The sequence below is a fragment of the Microtus ochrogaster genome, chromosome 10, assembly GCF_000317375.1.
Source record: "Microtus ochrogaster isolate Prairie Vole_2 chromosome 10, MicOch1.0, whole genome shotgun sequence".
Taxonomy (NCBI): Eukaryota; Metazoa; Chordata; class Mammalia; order Rodentia; family Cricetidae; genus Microtus; species Microtus ochrogaster.
In genome coordinates, this window is record NC_022016.1 from 84879638 (window position 1) to 84894676 (window position 15039).

The following is a 15039-nucleotide window of genomic DNA, read 5'->3' on the forward strand; positions in this document are numbered from 1 at the left end:
TTCTAGCAAGCATGGTGGCACATATTTCAGGATGACTACAAACTCTTGACAATCCTCCTGCCTCAGCTTCCTGAGTGGTGGGGTTATAATGGTGAACAACCATGCCTAGCTTGTGTTTATTTCTTTTTTGTTTTGTTTCGCTTTGCTTTGCTTTGTTTTTAGGGAAAAAAGTGTTTGTGGTTTTTGTTTTCTTTTGAACTGAGTTCCCCACTAGAGGGCAGTGGGCTGGGCCATTACTAGAGTGCTTGTTTGTGTTGATGGGGCCGGGCATCAGATCCCCAGGTTCATCCATATTGAGTAAGGGCTCCACCGCTGAGCTATGACATCATCTCTTGAAGCTCTGAGTGATCCACTTCAACTGGCCAAGGCCTTCCCACTGGGCCCTCTCACAGCAACCCTGTCCCAGTCATGGGTGCTGAGAGTCCCGGAGACTCACCTGCCCCTCTCCCTTAGCTCCTTTTTGCAGGGCATGCAGAAGCGGGTTCTGCAGTACCTCCTGAAGCAGTGGCGCTTGAGGGTCTGGGGTCCGGACCCTCCCTCAAGCAGCCTGGAGACCATGTTAGCACTGGAGCCATGGGACAACAGCCTGGGAGGGGAGGCTTGGCCCAGCTGCAGAACATCAGGAGGGTCACTGGAGAAGGTGAGGGGCTGGAGTGGGGTGGAGATTGGGGGACCCAGGACTCACCCCTTATCCCCAGCTTTCCAGGGCCCCCACCCTCCTGGAGGCTTCCTGGTCGGTGTCCTGTGGGCAGCCGGGCAACAGAAGAGGGACTGTGCCCTCTTCCCTGGCAGGTGCGGGTCCAGCAGACTCAGGGAGCAGTGAGGTGGTACAGGCGTACCCTCCAGAGGCGGTAGGAACCCCTCCCCAGGAAGGGAGAGCCCTGTTGGTCACTGTGCAGTGATGTCATTGCTTCCTGACTGACTGCTCCCCCCCCACTCACTACCCCCCCCCATCTCGCCTTGGCCTTTCCAGCAGCAGCCTGTGTAGTCTGCATCTCAGGAAGGGTCCCTGCCCGCATCCCAGCAGCAGCCTGTGTAGTCTGCATCTCAGGAAGGGTCCCTGCCCGCATCCCAGTGTGCAGCCTGTGTAGTCTGCATCTCAGGAAGGGTCCCTGCCCGCATCCCAGTCAGCTTGGTCCCCAGAATCAGGGCCATTTCGCTTTTCCGGTCCTTCTGTCCTTCTGCCCTATCCCACTGTGAGAGCGGGAGCTGGAACGAGACACTGTCTTATAGTTCTCTCCAGATGCTCTCACAGGGCAGGGCTCGAGAAGGGACTGCCTATGTCCCAACACTTGCTTTGTGCCTCTGGCTGTGTGATTTGGGGCAAGTTACTTCTCTGTGTCTCTGCTTCCCTATCTGTAAAATGAGGACAATTACAGCGCTGACTCCAATGGCTGAGCCCTGGACTTGGCACTGGAGGTTGAGGATCCTTTTCTAGCCCTGTCACCTGTCATCGTGTCCTTTGGCAGGGCCCTAGACCCCTCTAATCCCCAGCAACCCATCCTCTCTTTGATTAGAACTTGGAAAAGGACCGCCCGGGATATACCTGTTGCTGAGGGGAGGAGGGAGGTGGGAAGAGGCTAGCCCAACAGCTGTGCTCAATGTGAACACTCCCCTTCCTTCCCAGTATCCTCAGCTGGAGCCACTGGACCGCAGGTCAACGGCCCGGGAGAGAGCTAGCTGCTCACTGGGCTCAGAACCTCAGGCCTGTGATGGGCAAGTGCAGAAGAGTCCAGGATCTGGGTCAGGGGCTGGTGCCAGTGGCCCTGGCAGAGTGAGCCAAGGAATGGGTGGGGCTATCCTGGAAGAGGAAAAGGCCAGTGTCCCTTAGTGACACTCAGAATTCCAGAGCCATCTCAGAGCCCAGGGGTCTGGGTACTAGACCTCATTACAGGTGGTTGTGAGCCACCATGTGGTTGCTGGGAATTGAACTCAGGTCCTCTGGAAGAGCAGTCAGTGCTCTTAACCACTGAGCCATCTCTCCAGTCCCTATAAAGATTTGTTTGTTTGTTTATTATGTATACAGTGTTCTGCCTGTGTGTATGCCTGCAGGCCAGAAGAGGGCGCCAGACCCCATTACAGATAGTTATGAGCCACCATGTAGTTGCTGTGCTGTGTAGATCTTAAGTCACCTAAGTACTCTGAGTGTCTGTTCCGCTATCTGTAAAACAGGGATAGTAGAGCTGGAGTGATGGCTCAGTGATTAAGAGCATTGTCTGCTCTTCCAAAGGTCCTGAGTTCAATTCCTGGCAACCACATGGTGGCTCACAACCATCTGTAAAGAGGTCTGGTGCCCTCTTCTGCCCTGCAGACATGCACACAGACAGAATATTGTATACATAATAAATAAATAAATATTTTAAAAAAACAGGGATAGTACTGTACATGCTACAGGGGTGACTGGGATCCCATGAGGTAGTTCATGGCAAACTCCAGGCCAGAACAGCACCCCCTCTTTGTCCCTGTCACCTTTGCTTTGCCTGGCCTCCAGGAGTTGCGCTCTGAGATCAGGAAGACAGAGTCCTGGTGCTCTCAGGGCCATGATGCTAGTTAGGATGAAGGAATGGGCTTGCTGCAAGCAGCCTGGGAGAGGAGCCTGTCTGGGAGAGGAAAGGGGATGGCTGGCTTCCCAGGATTCTGGCTCAGCATAAAGGAGTTTGACCCCAGCTAAGTTATAGTCACATCTCCAGGAGGCCCCCAGCCCTTGCTGAGCAACAAATAGCCCCAACACTTGAACATTGTATGTAACTAATTAACTTCAGTTCTGGGCATAGAATCCAAGGTCTTGGCATGCTGGGCTAAGGCTCCATCCAGTCCGCCCCTGAGCTGTGCTCAGAGTCACACTCGCAGCCCCCACATACGGTTTTGTTTTAATTAATGAACTAGTTAATTGGTTGTGCATGTGCCACAGCTCTTGTGTGGACGTCCGATTTTCTCCATCATGTATGTGATTCCAGGGGATTTAACTCGGGCTGTCAGGGTCGGCAGCAAATGCCCTCATCCACTGAGACAATTTGTTGGTCAATTGAGTTAGATCCCCAGCCCTTGGTTTTTCCAGCCCAAGCTAGCCCAGGCTAGCCCCAGAGATCCCCCTGCTTCAGCGCTGAGATAACAGGCATGTCTGCAGCTGTCGCTTTGAATAAACACAACACATAAACGAGAACTGACCTGTGCCCCGCTCCTGCCCCCTTGCAGCTATTTCCAGGCCTGGTGTGAACGCATGAGCGACGTAGAAGCGTCCCAGGGCCAGCATCAAGGACAAGCCTTCCAGGACGACCTGAGAAGAGGCCTGGGGGCCACACTTGCTAGCTCACAGGAGGCCTGCAGAGCGGGGCCCCTGGCACAGGATCGGTGCGTGGCCCAGGCCTCTGTCCTAGGCTGGAGAAGCTTTCCTCAGCAGCGTGGAACTGACAGAGAGCTGAGGAGGGCCCAGGCCCAGCAGCCTTTTGTGGTGTGGAGAGTCGCCCTGGGGCAGTGCTCTGAGGTCCCGCAACAGGGAGGAAGGAGAGTTCAAGTCCTGACCGCAGTCCAGGTGGCCCTGTGCTGGGTCCTGTGGGTACACAAGTCCTACCTAGGCCACATCCACCAAGCTCAGGCTGCACAGCAACTGACAACCAGGTTAGTGCCCAAGGCCCTAGGGCAGCCTCCCACTGTTGCTTCTAGGTCAGGTTTTGTTTGGTAAGGGTGGGGCACAGTGGGTGGCTGAGTGGTGCTGGCTGAGTGTCTGGGTGGCAGGAGGGCAGAGGCATCTTGATCTTTGGCATGGGTCCCAATTGTGTCACTTTCTAGTATGGCCCATCCTTGGAAAAGCTTCTGACATTAACCACCTTGCCTTGCAGCCCTGCCAAGTGTGCCCATGTGCTCAAGACAGCAAATGGGCAATGCGCTGGCAGGGGAGGGGAACAGAATATAAGGTGTCAGTTAGGACTGTCCTCCCTGTGCCCCTGATGTGTGTGACAGTCTACCTACTTCTTTTTGTTTGTTTATTTTTTGTTTTTTCGAGACAGGGTTTCTCTGTGGTTTTGGAGCCTGTCCTGGAACTAGGTCTTGTAGACCAGGCTGGTCTCGAACTCACAGAGATCCGCCTGCCTCTGCCTCCTGAGTGCTGGGATTAAAGGCGTACGCCACCACTGCCCGGCCAAGTCTAACTACTTCTAATACCATACATGCGTATTTCATGGATTATCCAGAATAGAGGTGCCCCGATCTGGGCATTTGCCTTTTGCAGAGCCCTAGAACTCTGGCTCTAATGGGCACCTCCTTCTTCTCCAGGGTCCTAGAGGTCTGGATGCAGCTAGCAGTCTGGGGTCACGCCCAGCACACTGATGTCACCCACTGCTGGCAGAAGCTTCTGTGTCTTCTTAGGACATACTGGGTTCAGTGGCGATCAACTCACTGGAGACAGAGCCAGGCACAGGGCATAAAATTCAGCAGAGGGCATCTCCTGAAACTGATGGACACCCCAAACTTTTTGATACAGGTGAGGTGGGCCCAGGTGTGTGTGCACTGTGTGGGGAGTCACTTCTCCAGTCTTAAAATCAGCTGGTTCTGCCCATGATGGGATTGTGATTCCAGGGACAAACAGACTTACAGACACCACCTGACCCAGCTCTGAGTGGCTGACAACAGGGTGGAGGCAGGACCCATCAGTAAACCTCCTAGTGACTGCCCTGTGCAAATCTGGTTACAAGAGGTCTTTGTCTATTAAGGAAACAGACACTGTTTTTTTTTTTTTTAAGTGTTTGTGGCTGGGCATAGTGGTATATGACTTCAATCCCAGCATCAGGACAGCAGAGGCAGACAGATCTCTGAGTTGGAAGCCAGCCAGGAATGCAGAATAAAACTCTGTATCTCAAAAAGACAAATAAAAAACCAAACAAAACGGTGTTTGTGGGTCAGGGAGGTGGCTAGGCAGGTAAAGGTGCTTGCCATGCCAGTCCAGTGACTTGATTTGACCCTCAGACCTGAGGTCCTGAGGTTAAGGTGGAAGGAGATAATAACTCCATGAGTTGTCCTCTGGCCTCCAGCATGTGCACCGAGGCGCTGCTGCCCCCTCCCACACTCAGCACACACATCACCAGGCCTAAAATGCAGTTACAGCTGGAGAGATGGTTCCATGGTAGAGAGCACTAGCTGCTCCTCCAGAGGACCTGAGTTCGGTTCCTAGCACCCACATCAGGATCTTACAACCCTGTGAAGCTCCACTCCAGCAGGGCATCTGATGACTCAGTCCCTGTTCTGGTTTGCACTGGCATGTTCACACACACACACACACACACACACACACACACACACACACACACACACGTCTTTAAAAAGATGGATATATGGAGAGAGCGGCAATCTGACTTTATTGGAAGAAATGAAATGTACCCATGTATCCATTACAGAAAATACAGGAGAAAGTAGGGTTTTGTTTGTTTTAGTCCGTAGCTCTGACATGATGAGAGGCTGTGGACTAGCAGGAGTGAAGAGGGCATCACAAGTGCCAGGGGCAAGCAACAGCATTGCCAGTAGACTGGAGATGTAGCTGAGAGATCCAGCCCACCATCCTGACAGGCCAGACAGTGTTCCTAATGACAACTTGGCATCACCAAGAGTCCTGCTTCAGATTGCTAGAAAGAAGGGAATTGACTTTAGAGAGTCTAAGGAAATCACTAAAGTGACTTTTGCCTCTTAAACAGAATTGCAATAGTGATGCGGGGTTTCAGAACTCCCAGGTATGGGCCTAAGGCAACAACAGATCACGGGGTCTCATGCTTCTTTCCTTCTAGATGTTACAGGGCTTTGTAGAACCAGCTTGTATAGTTGGGCTGCTTCAACTCAGCCTCTTGAGTTGGAATTTCCGGGGGACACTGCCACCCTTTAAAATTATACATACTTTTTTCTCTTCTTGCTGGGTGGTGGTGGTACATGACTTTAATACCAGCACTCAGGAGGCAGAGGGAAGGGGGATAGCTATGAATTTGAGGCCAGCCAGGTCTACAGAGTTTCAGGACAATCCCACAGTGAAACCTTCTCTCAAAAAACTAAACCAAACCAAACCTTCAATCTCCCTTACACTGTCCTCTCCTACACTGGGGCATCTAGAAACAAAGCAGACACTGAGAATGGCAGCCAAGGTCTTGCTCTTTATTGTCGCTCCCCCCCCCCCCAAGGCCAGGTCGCCCTTATCTGGCACCGTGTGCAGGTGGTGCGCCATCCTGCGGTGGCAGGCCATATCTCAGAGGCAAGGCTTCAGCTGTATCCTAAGTCAGAAGCGTAACTTAGGTCTCAGGGGTGGCCTGAGCTCTACCACAGGACAGCTGCAGCTACTACTGGACCAGCCTCGGCTTACATGTCTTCAGCAGATGGGAGACTGGCCAGAGGTGGCAGTGCCATCTAAGTCCTAGCAGCTTGCCTCCTCTGGTGGGTCTTGGGACTCCCAGGTGACAGGTGAGACACCCTGCTATACATACAAGTGGGAGTCTGTTCTGGCAGGGGTCAGGCAGGAATCCCTCCTGATCAGCAGGTTCAAGGCATCTGATCCTTGCTTCCCCACTGTTCCTCAGACCCACGGCTGCTGGATGCCTGTTAGACCGAGTGTGCTGCCCAGCCTGGCATGGCAGCCTGGTAGAGGCACACAGAAGACCACATCCTGTGCTCATAGTAAGAAGCTGAGTCTGGGGTCTCAGCCCTCAGGCCTCCCCGGTTCACAGCTGTTGGGTGATTCTCTTCTACCCCCCTAGTTCCTTGGGCCATCCTCCAACCTGGGTACCTGAGGGTGGCCACTGCTCCCCCAAACCAAGGCTTATCCTCTCGACGCAATTCTCCTCTCCAGGTGACACAGAGCAGCCTCTCTGCCTAGCCTTCCAGTTCTGGCTGCCACTGCCTGCGTGGGCACAGCCCCCTACAGGACTAGGCAAACGCTGCAGCTCTGAGACCAGGGCCCTCCAGGGCCAAGGCGAGGCTCCTCAAAGGTGGCTAGGGCAGGAGCAACTGTGCATGTGACATCATGGAGGAGGGGTGGAACTGGGTGACCCCAGCAGGATGACCCCCGGGGACTTGCTTTTCACCTTGTAGGGTTGTGTTGTCCTTGGCCTGCAGGAACAGGCACCGACAGTGTCGTCGGTGGATCCAGGCTTCGCAGCGGGCCAGGTGCCTGGCAAGGGCATGGCAGCTCTGGGTAGATGTTTACTGGGCGGAGCAGCTGTCTCGGACCCTGGTAGGTGGGCTTAGTTCCGCTCCATCCTGCAGAGGCCCTGGGAGCAGCTTCTCTCATTCATCCCATCCCTTGGCCAACTCCAGACAAACCTGTATCTTGCTGTGGTCTCTGGACTAAAGTCAGGAGTCCTTGTCTGCTAGCATTGTCAGGAGGCCCCTTTGACGCTTTCCTTTCTCCCTGGGGCGGCAGAAGTACAAGGGCTATGGCTGCCAGGACGGCAAAGAGTCTTTTCTGTCAACTCTCTCTGTAGCTCAGACAGTGGCACCTGGACCAGGCCTGGAGGACATGGCGGAAAAGGGTCCTTCAGCTGCAGGTGGCTCAGCGGTTACTCCAGCAGGAAGAGAGCTGGGTCCTTTCCCAGGTGGCTCTACCTCACCTCGCCTAGCCAGTCTTCCAAACAGTGTCACCTTTGGGCTGAGCCAGGGAGAGGGGAGGGGCTGTCCCTGCTCAGCACCCCGAGTTTCCTCATTCAGTAAGCTGATCAATGGTTACAGAGCACAGTGGTTATCAGAGCCCTTACTGGTGGCCGTAAGCCCAGCCCAGTGTCAGTCACTCAACCTGAGACCAGGCTGTTGGTGGCACTGGCTACCCATGCAGGCCTGGGTCATTTGCAGGTCACTGGGCACAGCTTCCCAGGCCACAAGTGCAGTCTATCCAGAGCCTGTATGTTTGGGCTGAGATACCCGGCTGTGAGGGCAGAGGAAAAAGCCTCTGGTTGAGATACAAAGAACATGGCTCAGGTGTCAGTCTGACAGGCCCAGTCAGGCCCTGGAGGGAGCCGAGACACATGTCCTTTCTTGTCCCTCCCTGCTTGCAGGCCTTTGGAAAGTGGTACCGACGCCTGGTAGCCAAGAGCCCACGAGCAGAACCAGACATAGCAGGTGTGGAGCAGAGCAGGGCCCAGCAGCAGCTGTGCTGTGAGCTACGCCGCCCGAGAAACAAACAGAACTGGGCCAGGCCCACAGCTGGAGGCTCAGCTCCCAGAGCTCTGGGGGCACAATAAAAGAACATCCCTTCTCCACTGTTGTCATCTGGGTCTAGGGGACAAAGGGAGAGGGAATCCCTGCTCTATCTAAGTTGCTCTATGGACAGCTTCCTCCCCATCCCTGACTCAAACAGGACCAGCAGGCCGGGAGCCAGGCCTCAGGGGCAGCCATTTGTACCTGCCAGTCACTATCCCAGGCAGCGAGGCCTGAGGGCTGACTGGAGAGGAGGGCCAGGGACAGCTTCTAGGTTAGGCCGAACATAGAAGACGGCAGCTGGCGGGAATGCCCACTCAGAAGGAACATAGCTGGGCCTTGCTTAATGAATCGCATCTCATCTCATGGGCTTGAGCAGAGAGCACGAGCCTCCTAAATGGGGCATTTCAGATCCAGTCAGAGCCTGGCGGCTTCCGGCCAGTCTAGCTGTTGCTGTCATGTGTGGTAAGATGAAGGGGCTCCAGGAGGCTTATGGCGTCTGTGCGTCTCCCTCTGTGGCATGCCTGTTGAGCAGCTCAAATGTGTCTTCCACCACCTGCCACAGGCAGTTGTCCAGCAGGAACTCGTTGTCCACCAGGTTGACCAGGAAATAATTGTCATGGATGTACTGGATGATCATGCGGGACGGGGACTCCTCCTCATACAGTTTGCCCCACTGCTCAATCCACAGGGCAAAGGCCTCATCCTACATGAGGACACAGACACGTGTGCAGGGTCAACAGGGCTACCACACCCAGGTCCTGGTTCCCGCTGTCTCCCTGAGGGCCACCCAGGGAAGAGCAAGGCAGTACCGCTCCAGCTGGCCCAGAAATAAGTGCTAACTTGCAGCCTCCCAGGCCAAGTTTACAGGTCCTAGGGTGCGTGTTTCAGACTACTGTCTGCCCAGGGCTCTCAAGGTAGCCAGGGACACACCCTCCCACCCACTCACCTTCCAGAACATGAAGCTAATGGGATCCACCACAGTAGGCTGGATGATCTCTCGACCAGGGAAGATGCCCCATGTAACGGCATTGGGCTGCAGCTCGGGGGCATTAGTGATGTTCTTCCCCTGGGAACAGAGGCAAGGCGACTGCAGCCCCACTGCTGGCGACCTCACCCAGCCTGTATTGCCCTCTACTTAAACCAGAGACTTAGAGGCATCCTGGGCTACTCTCCTTTCCCTGATCCCCTCCTGTGCTTATAATCCAGGCTGGCCTTGAACCCTTCCCAGATGCTGGGGTTACAGACGTGTTCTGCCACAGCTGGCTTTGCTGCTGCTTCTCACCCAGGCCTACAACAGCAGTCCTGCTTTCTTCCTGGGCCACATGGGCCTCTGACAATGTTCCCTGGTCCTTGCCACCCTCATAGTTGCCTGCTGTGATCTTTGTAAAAAGAAACAGAGGCAAGGCACTCTGCCACTGGGGAAAAGGCTCCCTTGTTTTTGGATAGTCTCCAGGCCTCAGGCAGGACATCAGAGCTCCTGGTCCTGGTGCGACACTGCCATGTCCTACTTGCACTTTCTCCAAGGCAGTGCAGCCAGAGCCTTGCCTTCTGCCCTTTCCCCAGCATGCCCTTTGCCCTTTGTTTATTCTTTGTCCTTAAAAAGATTCAGGCAAGGGTCTGGGGACGTACCTCAATGAGTAAGAGCACTTGTTGCACAAGCTTAGCCCCGGTATCATGTGAGCAGCCGGGCATGGCTCTGTGTGTGCCTGCATGGGGTAGAGAGAGGACTGCAGAGGCCCATGCTGTCAACACAGCTCTAGCTTCAGTGAGAGATGCTGTTTAAAGGGATTAAAGCAGACAGTGATAGAGGAGGACACGGGACATCTTTCTTTGGCCCCCAGGTGAGTGTATGTGCACACAGACTCAGCTCACACAGGATCCCTTCTAGAAACCCTGGACCTCTCAAGTGTGACAACCCTCCTCAGGATCCTGTAGCATCCCATGTTGAACCTGCCTTACCTGCCTACACGGACTTGTTATTGCATATATTCATCTACCTCCCAGCCTGGGAGTTCTTTCAGGAGGCCTGCCTCCATCTGGTCCCCTTGTACAGTAAGCCTGGCCTGAGCATCTGGGGACTGTCAGGATAAACATGGGTCTTCTCAAGCCCTGCCGCCATCTAAGCTGGGTGCTGGCTTACCTGCACATCCACGATGTGGTAGTTGACCCGGAGCTCGTACTTCTTCAGCACCTGCAGAAGGGCCTCCACGGTCTCAGGGGAGGTGAAGAACTCTAAGTAGGCCTGAGGGAGAAGACACCCATCACATCAAGCCAGGCTCCTTGCCAGCTTCTCTTCCTTCTTTCCTCACCCTGCTCCAGGCGACCTCTGCATCTGACTAGATCTGCCTATTGCATCAGCCAGATGCTATCCTCCTCCAAGTGTAGGACCCCATTCATACGAGTGTAGGTCACTGAGGCTCTGGGATTAGAGGTGTCACTGTGGACCAGGATGAACTGTGGAGTCTGGGTGAGCGCATAAGGAAAGAGGCTTCTCTGTCTGGAGTGGTCCCAAGGTACCAGCCGTTGGATAAAGGTGTGAGGGGCTGAAGAGAGCCACTCTGACAAGCTTGGGCTCAGGGAGGAGGCTGGCACAGGCTAGCCTCCCCATCTATTGGGTGACAATGCCACCAAAGGCTGGGCAAGGCACTTCTGTCTGCAGATGCCTCTTTCCCTTCATTTTCTAGAATGTTCAGAATACTGTAAGGTGGGTACTTTTGCCCAGAGGAGGAAGCCAGGTTTGGGGCTGCATCAAGGGAGACAGCAGAGCTGGCATCTAAACCCAGGTCTTCTGAGTCCAAGGCTCAGGCAATGCTGTGGAGTGTCACTTAGGCCTGGCAGGCCTGGGATTAAAGTGTTGATCTTGTTAGCAGCCAGAGCTCCGAGAGCTGTTTCCTTGTTCTTCCTCCAGGGAGAACACTTCATATGCTTTATTATATTTTGTCCCCAAAACATAAAATGCCCCCTCCTCCATTTTGCACAGCGAACTGGTAAACCCAGGTGATCTGCTACTTTGTTGCAGGGCCCAGGAGGGAAAGGCCAGGGCTCTATTGTAGTTTCTGGGGCGCCCTAAGCACTGGTCAGGAAGAGTAGCATACCTTCTGGAAGACATAGCCCCCACTGGGGCCCCAGCCCACAACAGGGTCCGAGGACGGCTTCCCATTAATGTTGGGCTGAGAGTTGATGGTGAGGATGCCCAACCTGTTGACCCGTAGCAGCTCCTCTTTCATCAGACTGGTTTCCGCTGCCAGGGGGTCATCGTTCCAGGGCAGGCAGGTTACCTGCAGGGCAAGGTAAGCTGAGCTAGGGCACCTGTGGGTCTGGGCCTGGGTTTTCTCGCTCCTGCACAGTCACAGTGGAGACCCAGTCTGTCTAGCCTCCACGGGCTCCTCAGTGGGACTTCTTATCCCTTCCCTCCGCTGAGGTGCACACCCATAGGTGAGGAAACAGCCCAAGGCTGACAAGATTGGGGTGGGGACCCTGGTTACTCTGTCCCACCCCACTTACTATATAGCCATGCTGGTTTGGCTCTCCTGAGAGGTAATGTTCAAAGACTTCGAAAACGCTTTTCTCGCTGGTGAGCTCCTCACCCCACATCTTCAGCAGCTCCTCCCTGGGGGACTTGCTCTTCAGGTAGAAGAGGTAGTAGTCCTTCAGCTCCCCAAAGGCTGGCGAGGAGGAATTACCCCTGGCAAGAGTGTTGGGGTCAGGGCGCTCTCCTGTGAGCCCCACCCCCAACACCCTCCAGGCACCAGCGGTTTTTAGCAAGGAGTGGCTGTTGCCCTCACCAGCGGCCATTAGGAAACTCGTCCCAGTCCTGTGTACGGTAGATATAGCTTTTTGGTCTGGAGGCCCAGAAGATGGGACGCACATATTCCTCCCGCCGCTTGGGATTTGCACTGACAGCCCAGGGCAGGGGACGTCTGGAGAGAAGGAAGGGGTAAAAGCCAAGAGATTAAGTGGAGTGAGCTAGAAGAAGTCACCAAACCTGGTCACTCAGCCTCACTCTGAGCCTCCACTACACGTGGAAGCCCTCTGAGGTGGAGGGTGGAACCCAGTGACCTGCTAGCTGTCGCACTTACGCACCTCCTTGCCACTGTAGGGTTACTTTGCACCATTGCTGCTCTGCCTCCCCTGGAATATTCCTCCAGATTCCACTTCTCACCTGGGATCCTCAGTCCACATGCCCAGTTGCTTTAGCACCTCCGTGGTAGCCACCTCACGATTGAGGGTATAGAAGTGGAGGCCCGGCACCAAGCCACTGTCCAGCAGCTCCCGGCACAAGTTCACAGCCAGCTCAATGCCATAGTTGCGGATGGCAGCATCGTTATCTTTGATTGGCTCAATTACATCCTTGATCTTCTGTGGTACCTCCAGCTTGGACAGTTTTACAAGCTGCCGAAGGGAGGTGTAGCCCTGTCCGAGACACAAGAGGTGTGGGGCCATCTCTAGCCTGTTTTCCAGCTTATTCCCTTTCTAGTCTCTGGGGAATTAGTTTCACACAGAGACCTGGGGAAGCCAGGTGGTAATCCGGAGCGATGCTTGGCCTGCCTTGCTTTCTCCCTCTTTTGTAGACTCTGGGAGCTGCCTGCAGCATTCTTGCCATCAGCCAGCCCCTGGGCCCAACAGTGGTCACCTAATTCAGCTATTCCCAAAGCTCACTGGCCAGTCATCTGCCAAACTTTAAGGTTTAAATTACAGATCCCATCTCCAGAATGCTGGGATTACAAGTGTATACCATCAGGGTCAGCTTAACCAAAATTTCTGATGAGAGTCATAATTACTTTCAAGGACATCTGTCAGCAGGCCAAAGCATAAGCCCTTTATACACCCCATTGTGTCTTAGGGGTGACAACTGACGTGACCAAATGCAGCATGTGGACAACACCTGGTGGGCATCGAGTGCGACTGAAGAAGGACTTCACATGACCCGGAGCCCTGAGCCCCGGCCAGGACAGTGCCCTGGAGTGGGGGAACCAGGCCCTCCTGAGCCTCTCACCTGTATAGGGAAGATCCCCGGCAGGATGGGGCAGGAGATGCCTATTTCTGTGCAGGCCTTCACAAAACTGAAGAAAGTGTCGGCCTCAAAGAAGAGCTGGGTGATGATGAAGTCAGCACCTGCAGACACTTTCTCCTTCAAGTGCTTCAGGTCATCCTCAAAGCTCTTGGCCTCAGGGTGGCCTTTGGGGTAACCTACCAATAGAGAGGAGACTGACCTCAGCCTACCTGCTCGAGAAGTGAAGACACCAGAGTGTCTGGGGCCTGGCACAGTCCTCAGCCCAAGCTTTGCATGCGTGCCCCCCAGTAGCAGTGTGGACAGCTGAATTGTGGTTGCCCAAGCCACGGCTGTGCCACAGAGCCTATAGATGAGCCTCCAGGAGAGGGGCAGACTGTTCCAAATGCGACACTCTCCTGCCTCACTCAGGCAAATTAGGCCCGCACTTTGTAGCCATAGACCGAATGCCACATTCAATAGTAACACTAACTGGACTGTTTTTAGGGAGCCAGGGAGCCAGACTTTTAACTCACTGGAGCATTGGACAGAAGGCGTTGGTTCATGTTTTATTTTGTTTTGGCTTGGGTATTGAACCCAACATCTTATGCATGTTAGACAGCATTCAACTACTGAGCTTCAGCTCTAGTTCCTCTGAGTAACAGAGATGGGGGTAAAGGGGGGTTTGTTTCTTTGACACAGGGTCTCTCTATGTAGCTATGTAGCTTTAACTGGCTTGGAATTCTGCAGATCAAGCTGATCCTGAATTCAAAGAGACTAACTGCCTCTGCACCCAGTCCTAACATTTTTTTTTTTAATTAAAAAAAAGTATGAAGTTAGGCAATGGCACACCTTTAATCCCAGCACTTGGGAGGCAGAGGCAGGCGAATCTCTGTGAGTTTGAGGCAAGCCTGGTCTACAAAGTGAGTTCTAGGACAGACTCCAAAGCTACAGAGAAGCCCTGTCTCAAAATAAAAATTAAAAAAAATTAAAAAAGTATACACGGCACTAAAATCCCTCTGAGTCAGGATATTGAAAGGCTAAGAATTCTATTGTGGGAGCTGGTGAGATGGTCCTGTAGTTAAGTTAGAAGCACTGGCTGCCCTTTTAGAGGACCCTTTTCTAGCCTCTGTGGGCACCAGGCATGCACACAGTGCACAGACATACATGCAGGAAGGGCAAACACACATATAAAAATCATTTAAAAATGCATATTATATAAATAAGAATTTAAGAAAGTGACATTTTGCTTCAAGAAATGGACAGAGGGACTAGAGAGATGGCACAGCAGTTAAGAGTGCTTACTGCTTTTGAAGAGGACCTGGGGTTTTCCCCCAGCACCTCTATCATGGCTCAAAACCTTTTGACCTCTATGGACACTGTGCACACATGGTGCACGTACACATAACATTAAACACCATATTAAACAAATATATTTAAAAAACAAACAAAGGACAGACTATAATAACTACTTTCCAGTGTCCAAAGATCACAGAAAGAATTCACTTGGTTGCATGCCCTGCTTGCCATCCTCTTCTGAAGGCAGAATACACATCAGTTTCAATCCCACAAAAAACTTCCTGTAGGGCTGGCAAGATTGCTCAGTGAGTAGAGGCACTTTCAAGCAAGCTTGATGACCTGAGTTCAATCCCCAGATCTCACAATGTAGGAGAGAACAAGTTCCTAAGAGTTGTCCTTTAGCCGGGCGGTAGTGGTGTGCACCTTTGGTCCCAGCACTCAGGAGGATGTATCTCTGTGAGTTTGAGACTAGGTTGGTCTATGGAATGAGTTCCAGGACAGCCAAGGTTACATAGAGAAACTCTGTCTCAAAAAATCAAAGCAAAAGAAAAAAAGAAAGAAATCCTGAGCCGGGCAATGGTGGC

The 15039-nt window shown here is 53.3% G+C and overlaps 2 protein-coding genes across 7 annotated transcripts in view; one reads left to right on the top strand and one right to left on the bottom strand.

The window, feature by feature from the left end:
- The window catches only part of C10H1orf167 (chromosome 10 C1orf167 homolog), a 13837-nt gene extending 5630 nt beyond the window's left edge, over positions 1–8207 (top strand). The window contains 11 exon segments of the mRNA XM_026782298.1: positions 454–640; positions 707–758; positions 761–851; positions 1628–1774; positions 3196–3351; positions 5028–5119; positions 6729–6820; positions 7087–7217; positions 7375–7546; positions 7548–7553; positions 8022–8207. Of these exon segments, the coding sequence (XP_026638099.1) occupies positions 454–640; positions 707–758; positions 761–851; positions 1628–1774; positions 3196–3351; positions 5028–5119; positions 6729–6820; positions 7087–7217; positions 7375–7546; positions 7548–7553; positions 8022–8207 (1312 nt within the window).
- The window catches only part of Mthfr (methylenetetrahydrofolate reductase), a 14590-nt gene continuing 7655 nt past the window's right edge, over positions 8105–15039 (bottom strand). For all 6 annotated transcript variants that reach the window (XM_013348622.2, XM_026782053.1, XM_005353736.3 and 3 more), the window contains exons 5-12: positions 13163–13356; positions 12329–12579; positions 11952–12086; positions 11671–11851; positions 11262–11444; positions 10307–10408; positions 9113–9232; positions 8105–8869 (exon numbers count right to left, since the gene is read on the bottom strand). In XM_013348622.2, coding sequence (XP_013204076.1) covers positions 8654–8869; positions 9113–9232; positions 10307–10408; positions 11262–11444; positions 11671–11851; positions 11952–12086; positions 12329–12579; positions 13163–13356 — 1382 coding nt within the window. In that variant the 3' untranslated portion in view covers positions 8105–8653. The remainder of the gene's footprint in view (positions 8870–9112; positions 9233–10306; positions 10409–11261; positions 11445–11670; positions 11852–11951; positions 12087–12328; positions 12580–13162; positions 13357–15039) is intronic.